At 39.9% G+C, this 21,420-nt stretch overlaps 1 protein-coding gene across 3 annotated transcripts in view; it reads left to right on the top strand.

Annotated features, from left to right (window-relative positions):
• Positions 1–21,420, top strand: part of LOC146002476 (uncharacterized) — a 117,573-nt gene that overhangs the window by 47,526 nt on the left and 48,627 nt on the right. For all 3 annotated transcript variants that reach the window (XM_083140354.1, XM_083140356.1, XM_083140355.1), the window contains 6 exons: positions 310–499; positions 1,506–1,572; positions 7,219–7,475; positions 8,883–17,230; positions 18,403–18,485; positions 19,885–20,922. In XM_083140354.1, coding sequence (XP_082996480.1) covers positions 310–499; positions 1,506–1,572; positions 7,219–7,475; positions 8,883–17,230; positions 18,403–18,485; positions 19,885–20,922 — 9,983 coding nt within the window. The remainder of the gene's footprint in view (positions 1–309; positions 500–1,505; positions 1,573–7,218; positions 7,476–8,882; positions 17,231–18,402; positions 18,486–19,884; positions 20,923–21,420) is intronic.

Consider the following 21,420-nt stretch of genomic DNA (forward strand, 5'->3'; position numbering starts at 1 on the left):
CCTTTAGTGTTTCAAGAGTTTTCTGTGGCACCTAAGTCAGAATGTAGTCCTATCTAACACTTGCAACGTTCAGTTAGTGTGGTTTCAAATTAAGAAACATTTTATGTGTAAAAAGTACTAAATAAGAACATATTTTGAATAAGTGTCATTTCAGTGAAAATATTGGAATATTTCACGGTGCATCCATGGCGCTCCAGGGCTCTGTGGCGCACACTTTGGGAACCACTGTGTTTCTAGTGAAATTTGTAATCTTGTAATGTTTTTGTGTAACAATGTTCAAGAAAAAAAGTTTACAATGTTTTATTCCAGGGGAGGAACAGTGCACAGATGAGGAGATGGAACGTCGTGAGTATGCAAGGAAATTGCAAGAAATGAGAAAATATGTGCCATTTCTTCAAAAAATGATTGATCGATTGAAACGTGAGCGAGATGGAGCACATGATGCTCAGCTCAAGAAAATGCAGACTTTACTCGATGTGCTTCTAGACACCAATAAGAAGTAAGCTATTAGCATTTAAATAATTATGAAGTAATTGGGATGGTCCGGTCATTCAAATCGTAGGAGATAGAGCTGATATGATGTGGAAAGAAAAAATAACATTCTTCATGTTGATAACATGTTTAAATCAATAGATTGTGTGCAGCTACAGCAAGTAGCAATCATATTACACAAATATTTTTAATTGTTTGTCAATTTCATGAAAAAAGTCGTATTAAAAATATAAATTTTTATTCATTTCTAAAGCATAGAATATATACATATATATTTTTATAAGGAAATATCTTTTCTAATGCATGTGGTATTTTAATAATACTCTGTAGGGATGGGCTGATATGAAATTTTGGCTAATATCGGTAAAGTATCGACAAAATTTGCCCATACCGATAACCAATATTCTACCGATCTGATATGAAGTTCCAAATGGTCCTTGAAGAACCTGAATGGTTCACTGACCTTAATAAATGTATGTTAATGACTGAAATACAAATGATTATGATTATTATTATTATTATTATTATGCATATTTAGACATTTACTTTTTTAAAAAGTAGCGCTTGGATTGATTGATTTAGTTTATTTTACTTCGCGTTTTGTGCCTCTTGGCTAATTTGCGAAGATGGGGATGAGTGGTGAAATGATGAAATTGATGAATGGACATTCACATCAACCAAGCCCGACCGGGATTCGAACCCGGGACCCTTGGCATAGCAGCGCGATGTGCTAACAACTCGGCCACAGGGTCGGGCGGTAGCGCTTGGAGATTATCCATAAAAATTATAACTAAATGGTAGAATGTTGCACTAAATTATAAGATATTTATAGATGTATCGGGTTGATAAAATAACCAGTAATTTTACTCATAAACAAGATACACCGATGTGTCTATATCAGCCTATACCGATAGAGTACAGATTTATCTGTCCCACCCCTACTCTTTAGTAAACTGTGTTTTTCCCACCAGCCAATTGAAACACTATATTTTCATTCTTTTGTTTTGTTCCAGGTTGAAACTTGAAACACTTAAACGCTGTGAAGAAGTACTTAAAAATCTGCATGATAAAGTGGAAGGCGTAAGTCATCATTTTTAATGTATATTTTCTCATAAGGTGCAATTTATTTCTATTATGTCAAAAAGAGCACTCGAGTGTAACAAGAACAGTGAGTTCTAGGTTATGGTTTCTCCTCATGTTGCAGTTCTAAGCAAATTGTTAAGTCAGTTTTTAAGCTGGATAGAGTTAGTGTGTTCCATCTAGCATGCATTTATAATGGCAAATGGAAACACCTACTCTGAAAATATTTATTAATTGCAGCAATGTTTTGGCATTTTTCATGACAGCAAGTTCTTCAACCTTGATTCTTTCCATTCACGTGCTTTGTTGAGTTATACTACTACATACAAAAAGTACCCGGAATTTGTGAATAAAACACAAAATACGTGGTTAGTCATCAACATTTATTTTGTTGCCTTCAAAATAGGTCCCATCAAATGCAACACACATATGCCAATGCTTAACCCAGTCTTCAAAACACTTTTGAAACGCAGAAGATGGTATCGCCCTGAGTTCCATCTGCGAATTTTCTTTAATGGGTTCAATTGATTCAAAATGCCTTCCTCGAAGTTGTAACTTGAGTCACAGAAAGAGAAAAAAATCACACCGAGCCATATCTGGAGAATATGGGGCTTGGGTGAGGACATGTGTTGAGTTTTTGGCCAAAAAGTCACGAACAAGAGTTGACGTGTGTGACAACACATTATCGTGATGCAAAATCCAAGAGTTATTTTTCCATAACTCGGTCTTTTCCGGCGAACATTCTCACGCAGACACCTCATAACTGTCACATAAAACTCTTTATTCACAGTTTGTCCTGCTGGAAGGAATTCTGAGTGCTCAACACCATGATAATCAAAGAAAATAATGAGCATGACCTTAATTTTTGAGCAACTTTGGTGTTTTTTTTGGGGGGTGGGGTTTTGTTCATTTTTGAAGCACCATTCCGAACATTGTTGACCTGTTTGCATGTCATACTCATACATCCATATCTCATCACCAGTTATGATGTGTTTCATGAAGGTTGAATCACTAGGAGCTCGCGAAATCATGTCTTCAGCAACATCTCTGCGATGTGCTTTTTGCAGGAAATTCAGCTCCTTCGGAACAAGTCGTGCCGCGATGCATTTCATGCCTAACACATCAGTCAAAATGTGAATGGACATGTTTGATATGTCAAGCTTATGAGCCACCTCTCTCACACTCACACACCCATTTTCAAGCACCATTGTCCTGATTTTTCAGACGTTTTCGTCAGTCTTCGACATGAATGTTCGACCAGAACGGGGCAAATCAGCAACAACTTCTCTGCCTTCTTTGAAAGCCTTGTACCATGCATACGCTTGTGTTTTCAACAGACATGAATCACCAAAGACCTTTTGTAGCATTTTCAACGATTCAGCACACGACGGTCCATTGGCAACACAAAATTTCAAGCAAATTCCTTGCTTGATATTTGTCTCCATTCTACAAATCGCAGGATACTCGTCAACGCAGCTAACGTAAACAGCTGCTGTGCACAAACTGATGGATAGATTACTGTACCCCTCTGCGTGGTCATTCAGTACAGTGCTGCCATCCTATGGAAAAAATTAATTCTTGATGCCTCCAATGTGGGACTTTTAACAACCAAATTCCGGGTACTTTTTATTTTTATTTTATTTTATTTTTTTAAATTTTTTTACTGAAGGTACATTGTGTTTCATAAGTTCCTCCAGGATTTTAAAGTTGGACCATTCAGTAGCAAACCTACATACAAGAGATGAAAGCATACCAATGAGCAGGGTAAAGTTACAAGTTCGTTTCATGGCAGATAATATATCTCAGTTACCAGTTTCTCCAATAGGAGCCAGTAGTGTGCAAACATGATGTTTTCAGGTGAACAGAAAGCTTTTTGTGCCGTGCATTGTCGTAAACTGAGTCCATTGCTACAGTGAAACCTGTTGACTTTTCTTCTGTGTGGTTATGTTAAAGATTGTGTATACATGCCTCCTTTACCAAAGGATTTACTAGAGCTCGAAAAAGAATCATGGGTGAAGTTGCTACGTGTGTGGCAGAAGCTAGATTACAGAATTGACATATCTCAAGTTTTCAAAGGAGGACATAATGAATATTCGTAAGGTACCTTGCGATTTGGCACACACGGATGTACTGTACTATTGTAGAAATGTTAGTGAAATATGCAGGCTCGATCAGGTAACTCCACACAGGTAAAACAGTGACATCAAGAAATCAGGCGAAGTCCGGGCTGGCTCGGTAGCTCAGTTGCTAGAGCAATGGCACAGTATGCCAGAGACCAGGAGTCGAGTCCCGGTTGAGCCTGCATTTTTGCAAAAATTTCTACATTTGTAAGGTTGGTCAAAAGCTTTGCATGAAACTGTGGACCACGTACAAGAATCATCCTAAAAAATGAACATGTCGTGCAAGTCGAGAATTACAAATGTCTCATTTGACAGTTTGGGATATCTTACTCAAAATACTGTAAACCATACCCGTTGCAGCTGGTGCAAACTCGCACTCCCTAAGATCACTATCTCCTTTACCAGTTCTGTTTGAAATTGCAAAATTGTCTAGAGGAGGATGGGTTTGCATGTAAGTTTGTGTTTGGTGAAGAGGCATCCTTTCATTTCTCTGGCAAAGTCAGTGGTTATAATGGGGGCATGCAAAACCCCCCTGCAACAGTGGAACACATCTGTGATTTTCCTAAGGTTACTGTGTTTTGTGCAGTGTCATCTAGCAAAGTTTAGGGGCCGTGTTTCTTTGCCAAGAAAACTGTTAGCGGTATTGTTTACTTGTTGCCGCAATGGCTAATACCACAGTTATAGAAGGATAGTGAAAACTTCCATTTTGCAACGGGATTGATCTCTGCATTTTGACTTGGAAGTTTGAGAGAACCTGAATGCCATTTTACCTGTGTTGGATTGGACGATGTTCAGATTAAGACTGAACACTTATTCACATGCTCTCATCCCCGAGTGATTTGACCCCTGAGCTACTGACTTCCAAAATCCGAGATGGTCTTACGAAACACACTGTATGTATATGGAATTTTGCAAGACTACTTTTTCCATTCGTGTGTAGAATTAGCATTTATGCAAAGTGAAGCAGGAGCTAAGAATGTATTGAGAAGTTTAACTATGAAAAAATGTCTTGTATTTACTTATAAGTCACTACATTAACAGGGTGGCTACTCACCGGGAATTCCTTGAATTCTGGGAATTATGTGTGAATTCTACTTGAATTTTTCTCTGTAGACGTGAAAAATTACAACTTTTATTAATCAAAATCCTATTCACATTTTATGCAAATAAAAATTATTTATGTAAAATTTTCTTGCTCGCTTCGCTCGTAATTCCTGCTTTTCTTAATCTTACCAAGTTATATCCATTGGTAGGTGGTGGCAGGAGTCAACTGTGGGCGCCGAACTATTTAAATGGATTAAAGTTGTAAAATTGATTGATTTGTGATTTTAAGTCCACTTTACGCCCAGAAAGGCTAATCGGGACAGGGCCTACAGTTTAAAGTGCTATCCAAGCCACTGTGCCATGTGCCTCCACCGGGTATCAAACCTGTGACCCCTTGATGAAAAGGCGACGATATTACCACTACACCATCGGGGAGGCACAAAAGTTCTGAAAGGGAGAATGCATTGGCATCCTGTGAAATTATTTGACCCTATTAAGTCAATATTGATTTCAGCCTGCAAAAAATTAGATCCAAAAATTTTCTTCCTCGCTTCGCTCACATTATTTCATTGTTCTCCGTAATACATTACAATACATAATGTAAATTATCAGACAGAGAAATAACACTTGTCTTAATCGATTTTGTTTTAAATGCACGAACAATTGTTTTGAGGAAAGGGAGTGTGAACATTTCAGAGACAATTCATGTAATTTTTGCTGTTGGTTTATTGTGAGATGGATGAATTGGTTGTGTAATGTATTTACATAATATATGTTGTATATAATATGTATTAAAGAAACTTTGAATACATACACAATTTAGTGTATACGTCTCTCCATGTTGCATATATGTGAAACATATATCATCTATGAAAGTTATACATGTTAATGTAAAAAATAATTATATTTGGAATGCATTTATCAAGCATTTTCTGTCTTTCAAAAATAGTTTGTGTGCTTGTTTTCCATTATTAATGTGAAATTGAATGTGTTGAAAAAATAATTCAAATCGTTTGTTCGAACATAAATGCTTTAGCACCAACTTCTACCCCGTGTTTGCATACTTTAAATAACAACAATATAGGTCCTGGGGGCCCGGATTAAGGTGGGTGCTATTGATTCTGTAGCATTAGGCTCATTTCTGAAGTAGGCCCAGGTGAAAACAGACAAGAATTTTCTGAAAGCTGAACAGTTTTCTTCTGCTATATTAACCTGAATAAAAATCTTAGAATGAAATTTGGAGCCTCAATTTGAGATGCCTAGACACACCGTTACTTATTATACAGTTACTATTATTCTTTGTTCTGTGACGTAACTATAACGTTGTGTTTATTGTTCACTGAAGATTTCAAGCATCAGGCCCAATTTTGTCTTATCTGGCCCTGGGTCCCGGCGGGTTCGACTTCCGGCTTGGGCATGGATGTTTGTGACTGTCCATTCATCAATTTCATCATATCACTCATCCCCATCTTCACAAATTAGCCAAACGTGGCACAAGAAGCGAAGTAAAATAAATCAATACTACTAATAATAATGTTATAATAATATTATTATTATTATTAGTACGTTTATCCTGGCACTGTCTCCCTGCCTGCCCAGACAAAAATTTGTGGTTGCGTCTCTGATTGTAAATAGAAACTCAGCACTTTAAATTAAATATTTTAATTATATTACGTATACTGTTTAATTTAATTATAATTATTGGATGTTGGAATCATATGACCCTTTATATTATTAAGATATTTGTGTGTGGATGTTGAGAGGCAGTAATGCATAAGGTTGAAATAGAGAAAACATCTGCTTGAATTTTTGGAAAGTTTGCCTTGAAAACAGGGAGTTATACTTGAATTGTATCAAGGTCCTAGCTTGAGTAGCCACCCTGATTAAGTACATATTTTATTTTCTGTTAAGTCTTTGTTGTTCATTGTAGTGTAACTTTTTTGTACATGTGGTTTGCTGTGGTGGCGTAATATGTGTTCACATTATGCAGGTTTGAATTTTGAAGTATAGGCTGTGTCTGTGTAATGTCTTATAATGGCATTCTTCAAAGTTTTTCCCGTAGCAGGCCATTTTTGCATTCTATGATGGAGTAACAGGCTTTACTGTGCCAGGCATATTCATTTATTGTACTCTTTCTTATGAGACCACAGTATTAATGTGGATAATTAATGCAAGAAAAAACATTGTCAAGTTCTGAATTGACAATACAACCGGTAACCATAATGAAACTGTTGCATGTTATATATATACATTTTTTTTAATTTTTTTTTTTGAGAATTGGTGCTGTTTCGGATTTTTTCATTTACTGTTTCATTTAGTTGTGGGTTTTAGCTGGCTGCTAAATTAAAAGCCAGGTACGGAATGTGACCTGCAGGCCACAGGCTGAAGACCACTGCCTTAAAGATAATTTTTAAAGTAATATGACAGCAAAAAAATTTCAAAAAACTATTGTTGAAGTTAATCAACATCGCTCTCTCCACAGGGTAATAACAAATCCGGAGCAAAAAGCAAGGGAAAAGTGGATAATCAGGACAAGAACACTGGATCCGTAAAGTCTGAGCCAAATAACTTGACTGTGAAATCCTCATCTCAGAGTGCAAAGACTGACAAATCTGTGTTGAATAGCAACCAGAACAATCTCCCAGACCTGACCAAAGTCAAAAAGGAGAATAAGGGCTCAGGAAAAAGCCTTGTGGATAAAAGTATAACAAAGCCTTCTCTTGAACCTGATCCAGGATGGTAAGTAAACATTAGATCAGTTACAAAGCATTATTGAAAATTGTTAACTCTAGTTTTGGCACAGAAGTGTTAATTACTGTAGATCATACTGTTTTTCTGTTCAGTGCATTATGATTTTCGCTGGCTTCTATGCCAGAGTGGTTAGCACAGCGTACTTTGATGCCTAAGGTCCCACAGGTTCGAATACCAGCCTGGGAACAGGTGTTGTTTGTGATTGTCCCTTCACCAATTTCATTATATCGTCACTCATCCTCATCTTTGCAATTAGCCAAAAGTGACAGAACAGCAAAGTAAAATCAATTAAATAAATCAAGCATTATGATTTTCTTCAAATGCGGTGCACCACAATATAGGACATGTGCTGAAGCCAAATCATGCTCAGTTATTGAAACTCGTAGACGGTAACGTCGATCCATGTACCATGCACTGATGGTCATTTGTGGAAGACTTTAATTGTACACATGACTATATATGTGTACTTTATACTTTAAGGTAAGAAGCTAAAAATAATATGAACAACAGATCCAACGAGTTGTAAAATGCAAAGAATAATATAAAAATAATGTTTTTCTACCAACAGAAAAAATACAGCTTATACCTTGGAATTTGCATTAAAAATGCTCAGAGGATATATATTTTTATCTTGTGGTATTATGTATCAGGGATTGTGTGTGTGTGTGTTATTTTGTCTATAACTATCATAGCCAGAAAAGCATATAAATGGAGCTACACTGTGATTAAATTTTGTGTGTTTGTTTGCATTAAGTGCATCAACCAGTATGAATCTAAATCTACAAATAGGTCCGGTAACTCTACTTGTTTATCCAATGGAAACTTCTGCTACTCTTTGGCAATATAAGAAACAAAGTTGCAAAATGGCTCGAGCATTTATTTTTTTATGCACTGTCTGTTCGAATAAAATAGAGAATAAAATGAACATCAACATAAACAATACATTATACATTCTGGTACATCATTGTTTTTTAATCCATGTTTTAAAACGTTCCCTTACTAAACATGTTCAAAGTAGACAGAACAAATGTCAAAAATGCTCTAGTGTATTGTGAGGCTCCCTGCACATCAGGTTTTGTATCTTGTGAGATATGATGGATGTGTGATCAATTTTATCTCAAGTTTGTGTAGCAAAATTAAACTCTCATAATTTTGTAATTTTGTGTAAGTGAAATTAAAAGAATATTACACCAAATTGATCTATTGCAATGTTCCCTCATGTGTGGAAATGTTAGTGTGTTATGTTGCATGGCAAGTGTGAATCTGAATGCATTGATGTGCAATCACAAGATTATTTGTACAAATTATGCAACAGGTTCAAGAAAAATACTAATATTACAAGGTGCATTATAATTGGTTACCATGGTACGATCTGATGAATTCATATTTTTTCAGGTCTGCTCCTGGTAATAAAAGGCTTAACGAGGGACCCTCTCATAATTCTTTGCCTCACGTGAAGCCCAATAAGGATGCGAGTTGCATAGTCATTAGTTCTGATGACGAGAGTCCCCGAAGTCCAAGTCCTGTATCCAGACGTTGGGGGGAAATCAAGAAACCGGTGCCAATACCAACCGAAAGTGTAAGTGCCCCTTCGATGGATTCACCGAAAGTTGCCACAAAGCAAAAGACAGATGATTTACAAGCAAGTCGAGAGAAATTAAATAGGTTGATGGGAAATGTGAAAAGTACAAAGCTAAAAGAATCTGAGGTCAAAAGTGATGTTTTGAAGGCAGTGTTACATCAGCACCAAGTAAATGAAGGCAAATCTGTACTTGATAGACGAAAAGATGTTCCAGGTTCTTCGCATGGTGTAGACAGTTCAATAAAGACTGAAAACCGAGACCCTCGATTATCTTTTTCCTCTACTGTAAATGTTAGAGGACAAGATTCTCATGAGAAACAACAAACACCTAAGGTTGAACAAAAGACTGCAGATGAAAAACAAAAATCTAATTATGTGTTATGGGGTGAATACGTTTCAAAAAAATCCCAATCAAAGGAGAGTGACTGTGATGGTAAAGAAGTGAAAGCCTCGACAGTTTCGCCAAAGGGCAAACAGCCGGATCCTTCACCAAAGAAGTCTGAGAGGCATGTTGTAGATATGGATATTGATGAAAATGAAGAGGATGCATCAAATAATTTCCCCGTACCTCCCGTATCTCCACTCGATATTCCGTTACCATCTACAGTAAATATTCCCTTGCTTTCTCCGAATATTCCACCACTTTCCAACAATTTTCCAGTAGCTCCTCATCTGCCATATTCCAGTGTTCCCCAGCAACCACTTCTCAGTACTAGAATGCCTCTCAACATTCCACTTCCTTCTCAACCTCCATCCTTGGGACCTGTGCATCCACCATCGTTGGTACCAGCACATTCTCCATCGGGACCTGCAATGCATGCACCCCATCTCACCATGCCCTTGCTAACGCCACAGGTAGCAGATATTACTGAAAATCTTGCACCGAAAAGTAAAGTGGACATGCTGAGAAGTGAGAATGAAAAGCGGGAGAAGGGCAGAAGCATCAGAGACAAGTTGTCCCTAGAAATCAATAAGGTTCATCGAGTCGGGGTGAGTACTGGAGGAGCATTACGAGCCCTGGCTGGGAAAACAGTTGCTATACCCGAACCAGAGATTTTACCAGCATCCAATTTAGTCACTGGTACTGAGAAGCAAATTTCACCTACCAAACTCAAGCCTGATCAGGTAACGGAATCAAAGAGTAAGGAAAGTGGCAAGGTGACACCCGATCTCGAGCCAGGAAGAGAGCGATTGAAGAGCTCAGATGTCAACAATGCTAGGCGTAGCTTTGACTCTGATAAGGATGCAGAAAATGGCAAGCAGCGTGATCCTAGAAGATCTAAGTGGGATGTCCAACCAGCATCTTCAACCGACAGAAACCTACGTGTTAATGGTCCCAGTGAATTGCCACCCCAAAGCAGCTCAACCAAAGAGAAGAAGTTAACAATGCCTTTGGCAGATCCCCGATTGCGTCAAAGTAGTGCTTACGTTGCAGCTGGTATTGTTAGCAGGAATAATTCTAGGGATGGAAATGAATCGGACAGCACTCCATCTTCTGACAAATCAAAGTCATTGTCCAATATGAGTGCTCAAGAAATAGAGAAACTTGTAACTGAAAACTTGAGAAATCTACCGTCTCCACCACCTAACACCAAAGAGATACTAATGACGGTGCAACAGTCTCAACGGTTTCAACAGGATTGGAATAAAGGTGCAAGTGGAATTGCATCTTCAGAATATCCAAATATGTTACCTCATAATCCTCCATCAAGCAGTCCGGTACTTCATCATCATCCGCAAAGTGCTCAGCACATTCCTACAGTAGTTAATCATGCTGTAGTTTCTGATCCGAGACTGTGTTCATCTGCCCAGAACAAAGGTGGATTGCCATCTCCTGTTTCACCTCCTCAAATGCCTTTTGGTTCGACTCCAGGTTCTTCTGGAAGATGGTCAGGGCCCTATCATGAAGCAAACCAGGGTATGGGCTTGAAACAAAACTTTCCACCGGGGTATCAACAACCTGGTCAGAATCATCTATCGCCTCAGATGTCGCCTCCAATGACGCCTCAAATGACAAGCCCTACCCCTCACATTCCACTACAAGTACCTGCATGGCCTCAGATCATCAGATCAGATGGTCCCACACCAACTACACCAGCGCCATTGATGTATAATTCTGGGTACCTTCCTCAGAGTCGCATGGTGAGTCCTGGTGGTCTCTCTTCAAGGTCAAATGTGCATCCGCCAGTTACTCCAGGAATGCATGCCCACGGGCCTTCATCCATGCCGCCAATGATGGGGCAACATCCACCAGGTCGGCCATCTGGAAGTGTGAGCCACCTAGAACTCCAACCAGGGCGGCCATCTGGAAATGTGGGGCACCTAGAACTCCAACCAGGGCGGCCACCTGGAAATATGGGCCACCTAGAACACCAACCAGGGCGTCCATCTGGAAATATGGGCCACCTAGAACACCAACCAGGGCATCCATCTGGAAATATGGGCCACCTAGAACACCAACCAGGGCGTCCATCTGGAAATATGGGCCACCTAGAACACCAACCAGGGCGTCCATCTGGAAATGTAGGCCACCTAGAACACCAACCAGGGCATCCTTCTGGAAATGTGGGCCACCTAGAACTCCAACCAGGGCGACCATCTGGAAATGTGGGCCACCTAGAACACCAACCAGGGCGGCCAGCCAGAAATATGGGTCATCTAGAACACACGCGAGGAGTGCTTCAGGATGTAGACATGAGGCAATACATGGCACATCCTGAAATGAACGAAATGATGGGACGAGAGGCAACACGGAGGCCACCACATTTAGCAAATAAACAAACATCAGGCTACAATGATGGGAGGATGACTTCTTTTGATTATGGAGAAAGGGAAAGATCTTACGGACAAGATAGATACGACAGATATGGTAGGGATAGGGATAGAGACAGAGATAGAGATAGATATAGAGATCGAAATAGAGAGCAGGAAAGGGTTAGAGAACAAGAAAGGAGCAGAGAGCAAGAAAGGATAAGAGAAAGAGAGAGAGAGAGGAACAGAGAAAGAGAGAGGGAACGAAGCAGGTATAGAGATGATAGAAGTCGAGATTCGGACAGAGACAGACGTCGAAGTGGCAGCTTGGATTCCAAGAAAGGAGGAGAGAAACGGGATGCAAATGATATCATGTCGCCTTTGGATCGTCTCTACAGTAACCTGTCAGGCCCTCAAACCGGGAAGGGTTATGGATTCCAGAAGTTTCGAATTCCTAAGAAAAAGCGACCGGAAACTCCACCTCGTCCTGCAAGTCCGCCTGTTAGCTCTGCTACTTCAGTCGGTCAAGAGGCAGACGAAGTTGAACCTGAGAAACCAAAAGAGACAGCAGCAGAGTGTGAGGTGAGACCAGAGCCATCTTCATCTGAAAACAGCAAGGAAGCACCAAGCGTGGAGGCTAAACCAAAAGAAGTGACGCAAGAATTGATAGAGACGTTAATTAAGAAGTCATTTGAGAATATGGATCCAAGTGAGCTGTTGAAGAAGACTAATTTATTGAAAAAACTTGAAGAATCGATAACAGCATCGAAATTTAAAAAGATTCAAAAGATCATGGAGTCAGATTCCGAAAGTGCTGGCGACGATAGAGGAGAAGTAGGAAATGAAAGTGATGGAAGTTCATGTAGTCTCAAAGTCAAAAAGAAAACCAAGCAAACACCTGCAATACTTGAATCTAGTGAATCAGAAGTTGAAAGTACAGAAACATTGAAGAAGACACCCTCACTTGATTCATTAGAAAAGAATAAGGAAGATGGTGCAGCAGAGAAAGTTAAAAAACCGAGGAGAAGGAGGAGGCGAACTAAGAAGAAGAAACAAAGGAAAGATGTACCACAAGACGAAATGTTAGAATCTGTGAGTGATAATGAATTGGAGAATGTAGTTGAACATGAGGAGGAGATGCGTAATGTAGAAACTGCAAATGAAGAGACAATTGAGGTTGATCAAGAGAAGAAATTGGAAGATAATACAGAAGAATCTTTGAAATCTGAAATGGAGAAGAAAGAAGAAACAAGTAACAAGAAAGAAATCGAGAAGGATGAAAAGATCAATCAAGAAACAAAAGAAAAGGAAGTGGAGAAGTTGAAAGATAACAAAGAAAAGTTGGAAGATGTTCAAGAAAAGGTAGTTAAGAGTGGCGAGCAGGAAGACATTGTAGCCAGTGTGACTGATGATGCAAAGGACACCAGAGAAGAAGTGAAAGAATCCCGGAAAGACACTGGAAAGGAGGAGCAAGATAAGGAAGTTGAGGATCAAAAGCGCAAGAGGTTTGGGAAGAAAACTGAGCTTGAACGATTGCAAGAAGACATTAGGGAAATGTTCATAAGTGAGGGTGTTGTCAAAGCTACTGGGTACAGAAACTGTCGCAAGCCGAAACCGACTGATGTTACTTCATTAGAGAAGCCAAAAATTGAGAGGAAGCCAAGAAAAGCAAAGGAGGAAAAAGAGCTGAGAGACTTGTCTAGTGGCTCTGACAGTTCGGAAAGCCATAAAACTATTCAATCTCTTAAAGATGAGTTGTGCTCTGCCTCCGAGAAATCGTTTGGAAAGAGATCAAAGGAAAGCCATGATACACCAACTTTGAGGCTGGAGGAGGATACAACAGATGATTATTCGGATGCAGTCAGCGACAAAGTGAAAATGCCTAAAGGAAGAAGGAATTCTGCTAAAAGGGGGAGGTTGAGAAGAATGTCCGCCAGCTCTGACAAATCATTGTCTACCACTCCTGTAAGAAGTAGCAATCAGATTCCTAGAGTAATGCTTGAAAAGACCGACATAAGCAAATTCAAATTACTGTCAATGTCAACTGCAAGTTCAACAGACGACAGCGATTCAGATGATTCTTTTGTTCCCGCTGTGACACCCAAAGGACCACCTTCAAGAAATGTAGCCCGAAGAGGTAGAGTGAAGGCCAATACTTTTTCCAACAGGAAACCAGTTGATACATCAGTGGACGATTCTGCTGAAGATGCCACTGCAACAATATCCGATGAATCATCTGACTCGTTGCCTCTGAGAAAAAGTCTTAGTCTTCGAAGAAAAGTTCTGCGTGATGAGCAAAGAAAAATTAATGACGACGCTTTGGAAGAAGATAATACTTCGGTGAAGGAGGACAAAAGTGTGGAGTCTGAGGATTTTGCTACTCCCGTTTCTGATGATTCTTCAGTTACCGGCTTCAAGCAGAAAATCGCGAATCGCAAAGGAAAAAGCCAGAGAAAAAAAAGAGGCAAGAGAGTGTTATCAAAGGCTATAATTGAAAGTGATTCAGAGACTGAAAGCCCGAAGAAACAGGAGAAGGTGACTGATGCTAACAACGAAAGCATGCTGAGGAAGGAGTGTGATAGTGCCAAGGATGATGCTCTCAAGAACAGCAGCTCTGATTCAAAAGCTGTTCCCGAGAAGCAGCTCCATTCTGATGAACATGAAACTATGGAGGAAATGCCAAGTGAAAAAACCAAAACAACTAGTAATAGCCAGAAAGAGGCAAGGAAGGAACCCTCACTTGATTCTTCTAAACAGAGTAAAAGCAGTGAAGAAACTGACATATTGCAGGATAGTCCAGAGGAGAAAGGAGTCAATGAAGGGGAAGAAGCAGTTGGTGATGCCGGCAAAGTTGTTCGAGAAGAAAATAAGGCATCAGATGAACCAGAGAAAGTGGCTGTTGTGAAAGATGTTGAGAAAGCAAGTGTCGAAGGTTTGGGTGAACTGGAGGGAGCCAAAAGTATGGAAGAAGGTGACATTCCGCAACAAAGCACAGTGCAAGATGCATCTGATGTCAAGTCAACTGTTGACACTCCTGATCTCTCCAGGCCGGAAGAACTTGTTGATGGAATTACAGGGAAAGGTATTCGAAAAAAGAGAAAGAAAGGAAGATGGTCCATGGGCATAATAGCGAAAAATAAAGGAAAGGCCAAGAATGAGAGTTCACCTGAATCAAATGCTCCCCTTGAAGTGGACAACACCATCAAGACAGTTCCCAAATTGCCGCTGAAAAGGCTTTTTAGGAAGTCAGCAGAAATCGGCGATGCCTGTTCCTTGTGTGTTTATGGTGGAAAGTTGCTTGTCAATCATTATCTAACAAAGCATCCTGAGTCTGAGGTTATTTGTTCAAAGTTAAGCGCAAAAGAGGCTGAGAGAGCCATTCAGCAGTCTCAGGAGTCGAATTTTGAAGATGGAGGCGATCGCATGATTGATGATAGAAACAGTAAAGTGTTGTCAAACTATGCTTGCCGAATGTGTAAAGCAGTTCTTGGAACAGTTAACGATTTCTATGATCACTTATCTACGCATACAGGAGAATACAGGTACCAGTGCGAACATTGTTCCTACAAGTCTCCTCGCAAGGATACCGTAAAGAGTCATTTCTACTATAATCATGCCAATTTAAAAGGGATTGAAGTTCCCAATATAATATTATTGGTTGGTTTAACAAGCCCAACTCTTTGTGGATATATTTGCTCATCGTGTCACTATGTTCAGATATCTCGAGAACGGGTAGAGAAGCACATTGAAAAGTGCAGCGAGGAAGCCAAAATTGTTAAGATTAATATGGCAAGAGAAATCCCAGAAGAAAATGAGGTTGATATCTCCTACAGTATGCCATCAACAAGTACGTACCATATCACTGTGAAGAAAGATCCCGATACTGTTGAGGGTATTGTGAATGAAATGGATACTTCCATTGAGAAACCTGCTGATGCTGAACAAGCAAATGATGCTGAACAAGCAAATTGTACTCAGGATTATGTGGAGTCAGATTTTGACACCATGTTCAATGAATCTGTTGACGAAGATGTAAGTTTTGATGAAGATAGCAAGAAGAACTTAACCTTGGAACCTGTAGAGCTGATTGATGATGATTTGGAATATGACGGCAAAATAGATACGAAGATATGGGGGCAAAAGATTCAGACCCTGGAAATATTGGAAACTACTTGGAAAGAACATCCATACGTGAGTGGTATTTCTGACCATGAGTGTTCTATTGTCAAACTAGCAGATAGAATGAAGAATCCTCCCAACGTTAGGAGCCTAGATGATGATAAGAGTGCTGAACCTAGTTCTGTAGGTGAGAGTGTAACTCAACCATCTCTAAGTAGTGTTGATAAAGATATGGAGAAGCAGATCGGCAGTCAACCGCATAATGGCGAGGATTCATTCTTCACTGCTGGTTTACCTATAATAACAAGTGTCTCTGGAACTGATCCACCGAAAGCGACAAGTGAAAGTGGTGATGAAGAATCTGAAGAAGATTCAGAAGATGCAGATGTTGACATTGAAGGGGATTCATCATCTTCATCGTCAGGCTCTGTTACTTCTGAGGAAAGTGAGAGTACTTCAGCAAGTGATGATTGTGTTATTGTCGAATCTGTAGACCTGTCGGAGGTTCCTACTGTGAACAAAATCACTGGCCTGATGGCACATACCATTAACCGGTTAGCTGGAGAATTAAATGTACAAACTCAGGGCAATAACCAGTTTGAGAAGTACCCTTTCCCAATCATTAAAACAGAGAAGAGTGTTTCAGAGGATGAAAGGAGCGAGGACGAGAATTCACAAGAAATCCAAACATCCGCTCAAAGACCTGGAAAACCACCTCCTGCTCTTTCAATAAAAAATGCGTCTGAAGTTAGAATAGGACCTTACTCTGCAATCCATTTTTCAACTGGAGTGCTCTTTAATTGTTACAAGGGAGGATGCAGCTTTGCCTCAGTGAGTGAGCCACTGTTCACCATGCACGTGAGACAGTTACATGGTATTCCACAGAGTGCACAGAGGTGCAATAGGTGTTATAAAGTGATACCGGATGTTGATAACATCGTGCAGCATCTTAAGCTCTGTCCAAAAGCCAGTTCGGAAGGAAACGAAGGTGAACCAAAGGGTACTTCATCAGCTCAGGAACCGAATAAAGATATTCCCTCAAATGCTATGACAGAAGATTCTCGGAAAGATAATGAGACACCAATTGGAGAGGTTCTGAAAAACAAGCCGTTCATAATGGTACGAAGACTTAGTGGCGACCGGCTATCCGTTCCAAAGTCTGAAGAAGGGGAATGCTCCGTAACATCATTGATTGAAAGCAGTGAGCTTCAGGATAGTGCTATCGCCGGAAAGAGCATGAACCAGGGAATGTCTGCATCCAAATCAACAGAGGATACTCTGCCGACAACTGGTAAGTCTCATTTTTTTCATCTCGTTAATTGATCCAGGTTTCACTTTTTCACGGGAGCATGTCTTGGTTCTGATCCCACTTTATTTGAACATAAAATCAAGTTAATTTCATATAAATAACGTTCTGAAGTCTTGACTAGAAAGCAGCAGTCACACACAGTTTTATGTATGTAGTAATATAGTAATAATATGCAGCCTAATTAAATATTATTAATTTCTAGAAAAGCAGGAATAACACAAAGAGTTTTTGCCAGTAGAATCGCTAGAATAAAACTGATAAATTTCCTAGTAATTCTCATCCAATATTCATTCAGGGCCTCCCCGATGGCATAGTGGCAACGTCGCTACCTTGTAATCAAGGTGTCCTGGGTTTGATACCCAGTGGAGGCACATGGCACAGCGGTTCAGACTCCATTTAAAACTGTAGGCCCAGTCCTGATTAGCCTTTCTGTGCATAAAGTGGACTTTAAGCAACAATTCAATTCATCCAATATTCAGGAACTTGCTGCTATTCACAGAAGTTCAACAAATTATTCTATTGTAGGTGTATTCGTGATAAATTTAGTTCAAATTATATACTACTAATATCAACAATTTTACAAATACATAAAATTAAATAAACTTCTGCATGCTTTTAAATAAAATTTTATATCTCTGGAACTGAGAATGCTAGTGTTACAAACCTGAGGTAGAAAAACTAATTTTCTGTAGTTGGTTAGATAAAGGAAGAAAAAAGATACAAAACAGTACCTGCATATTGCCTGATATGCTTTCCATTACCGTGGAAAAATGTTGCACACTTATTTCTTTCCCTTCGTAAAAGTGTGTTTCCAAACACCAGAATTAACAAAAGAGCGATTTTGTCAAAATCAATGAAAAAAGATGGAAAAAAAATGCACATAATTTTTAGGAACCCCCCTGATAGTTAAAATGAAATTAAACTTTACTAATTGCTAATTACATATCTCAACTCATGCTGGACTCAAAACATGCATCTCCTACCATTATCTGAGTAACAGTATGTCCTAAAAGTATTATTCTAATTTGTTCTATAATGGAACAAGTCTTTGTTTAAGGGTTAAGTCTTATTTGAGACCCCCCTGTTGCCTTCCTCTTCTGAGGATGCAAGAAATTCTCAGTGTATGATTCAATTTACTTGTTTATTTGTTTTAGTGGACCAGCCGATGGCCGAAGAAGGTAGCGATGACATGTTCAGCTCCCTTAAAATAGTCAGCGTTGCAAGTGGACAGGATGTGGTAAGTCCAACAATATTGTCGGCACAGGTTTTGTTGCCAAATTTGAGGTACTTTTGGGATCACCCTTGAGTCATGGACACTTCTGGGTTGTAACGATTCCATTGAAAGTTAGAGTAATTTACTGTTAGATTGTATGATTAAGGGAATTTGTGCTATATCAAGTCTCACAAAATCAAAGAAATTAATTGCAACTGCAGAACCTTAAATGACTAGTTGTGTTCTTCTTTGTGATAGGTGTTTCAGACTCCGTTAGAATCTTCTTGATGGTGTAGAAGTAACGTTGTCACCTTGAAACATAACATTTATGTGGTTCAGATCACACTTCAAACTGTAGATTCAGTCTCAATGTGCCTATCTTAGCATGAAGTTAAGTCGAAACAAAGCTTGACTTTCTTCAGTTCACCATTCATCCTTATCATTGTAATTTACCTAGTGAGGACCTGTAAAGTATTAGAAAAAATGAAGTAACTACGAGGGAAAATAAAAAATTATCTGCACTTTCATCATAACTTTCTTTAGGTTGGCCACACTGGTTTCATCGCTCGCATGCTGAAAGGTGGTACTCTTGTGGTTACATAGCCGAGGTTTAATCTTAATTGTTTCATTTTTCAATCTTTTGTTACAGAGTAAATGTGGCAGCTCCACTGGCACCAAGGAAGAACATAGATCAGTGATCAGTTTTTTCTGGTCTGAAAGTGTGTCAGGAGTAAAAATTCAGTGCAGGCTTTCAGTACAAATACAGGACAGTGCTCTACCACGTAGAAGTGTGTACGAGTGGATCGAGAGGTTTAAAAATGGGCAGATAATTGTGAAGTACGAAGTGGGGACAGGACACCCGTTAATCTCCACCATTGACGGGAAGATTCAACAAGCTCGAGAGATGATTCTGATGAACCGACGGCCATAGTCGATGAGGTGACATGTTCTCAGTAAATTAGTCATCAGTGGCATAACCAGGGGAGGGAGGTTAGTGGGGGTTATAACCCCTACCCCTTTGGCCCAGTATTCCTAAAAAATGAATATGAAAGGCAGGATATGAGTGCAAAATGAGGACAGACTACCAAGAAAAGTACACATAACTTCCTGTCTGTTACGAAAATTCTGGGAAGCCACTTAGTCATAGTTCTGCATGCGAAATCATCCACAACAAGCTTCAGATCACTTATCTTCCTTGGTGCACACTACCAGTAGAGTGGCCATGTTTACTCTGTAACAAAAGATAGAAAAAATGGAGCGATAAAACCTCAGCCACATAACCAGAACAACAACCATGGGAGTGCTGAAAGCAGTGTGCCCACCCTAAAGAAAGTTATGGTGAAAGTGCAGATAATTTTTGACTTGACCTAGTATTTTGCCCATTTATTCACAGTGATGGTAAACCATTATTTTAATTTTACAGGCAGACTTGTGGAACAATGAACCTGCAGATTCTGCAGAGGGTGGCGTTGCAGATAAAGATGCTGAGCATCATGTTCCCGATGAAGTTGTCCCAGGTTCCTTGAGTACTACTCCAGCTTTATCTGCCAGCCCCAAATCCTTATCTTCCCCACTGAAGATTATATCGAAAAGGAATATATTCAGAGTCACTGAATTGCCCGCATCTGCAAAGAAACTCACGTCACTTTCAGGGCTGTTTGCTGGAAAGACCCAGGTGCTACCAGCTGGCCACTACACAATTCAAGCTGGGAAACCAGTCTCCACAAGCTCGTCACAGGTGCAGCCGACCGGCGGACAGCACCGGGGGCTTCCGAACGTGTCCATTGCTCAGGCGAGGCCAAACATTCTGAAGAAGTCGGGGCCACCACCAGGAATTGCCTTGTTTCCTCAGAAGCAAGGTTTAAGGCCCAAGGTAACTTTGTATTCTGGTTCAAAGCCTGGTCAGTTACTTGCCATCCCATCGCCTGCTGCAAAGACAGTGTCCACTCCTTCATCTGCTCCACCTACAACTACTACTACTGCTGCTATTACAGCTACATCCTCGGGAGCAGAGACAACACTCACGTCTACTGCAACTGCAAAGGTGATGAAAATTCCACCAAACGTCATGAGCAAGTTGAAGTCTTCATCCAGGTCTTCGGTGGCACCTTCGTATGCAAGAGCTTCCAAAGCAGCTGCTGTGTACAAAGCGATGCTCAGAGAATCGAAACTCGTACATCTTTTCAAGTGCATGGGACGCCAGTGTAGCTTTACAACCAATAATCCCTCCCGTTTCTCTGCTCACTACAACAGGCACGCGGGAGCTGAATTTGGAACAAATGAGAAGAAGAGGTTAGGCAACAAGAAGTGGGACTGGCAACAGTGCGCATATTGTTGTGCGATGCTGAACTCTGTGAAAGAAGTGATGGATCATATACTGGTGGAGCATGGGCATTGTCTCTACCAGTGTGCATATTGCTTTTATCGAGCCTACGCCCAGTCCTACGTTGTTTTGCATCAGGTGAGTGTATCTACTTAAGAATTTGTTAGAGGAACACTAAAGACTGTTTGACGAAAGAATAAACTTGAAAATTCTATTTTTGTCTTTTCTGTCAGAAGTCAGGTAGGGTCACATGAACCACTGAACCAATCGGCTTTGTCTAGTTGCTGTGGTGAGAGGAGATTCTCATGGTAATGTGCGTTGCCAAATTTTTTATTTCAAGTTGTTTTCGAAACTGGTGCGTCCACATGGCAAGCGAATGGCTCTCAGATTCCCTGCCTCTTCCTGAAATGCGAGCGAAGAGTGCGTATTGACAGCAAAAGATCTCGTGTACGACTAGACAAAAATCAGGCAGGTAGCAACACTGCTTTTACCCTCTTGAAACTCCCACAAATAGAGGTGAAAAGTCTGGGTTTTCTCAAGTTTATTCTTTGGTCGGTCGGACTTTAGTAGAAGTTAGTTTTTTTTTTTTTTTTTTGTATCTTATACACTTTCTTATTTATCCATGTTTCCTATCTT

The sequence above is a fragment of the Lepisma saccharinum genome, chromosome 18 (genome assembly GCF_977018435.1).
Source record: "Lepisma saccharinum chromosome 18, izLepSacc3.1, whole genome shotgun sequence".
Classification (NCBI taxonomy): Eukaryota; Metazoa; Arthropoda; class Insecta; order Zygentoma; family Lepismatidae; genus Lepisma; species Lepisma saccharinum.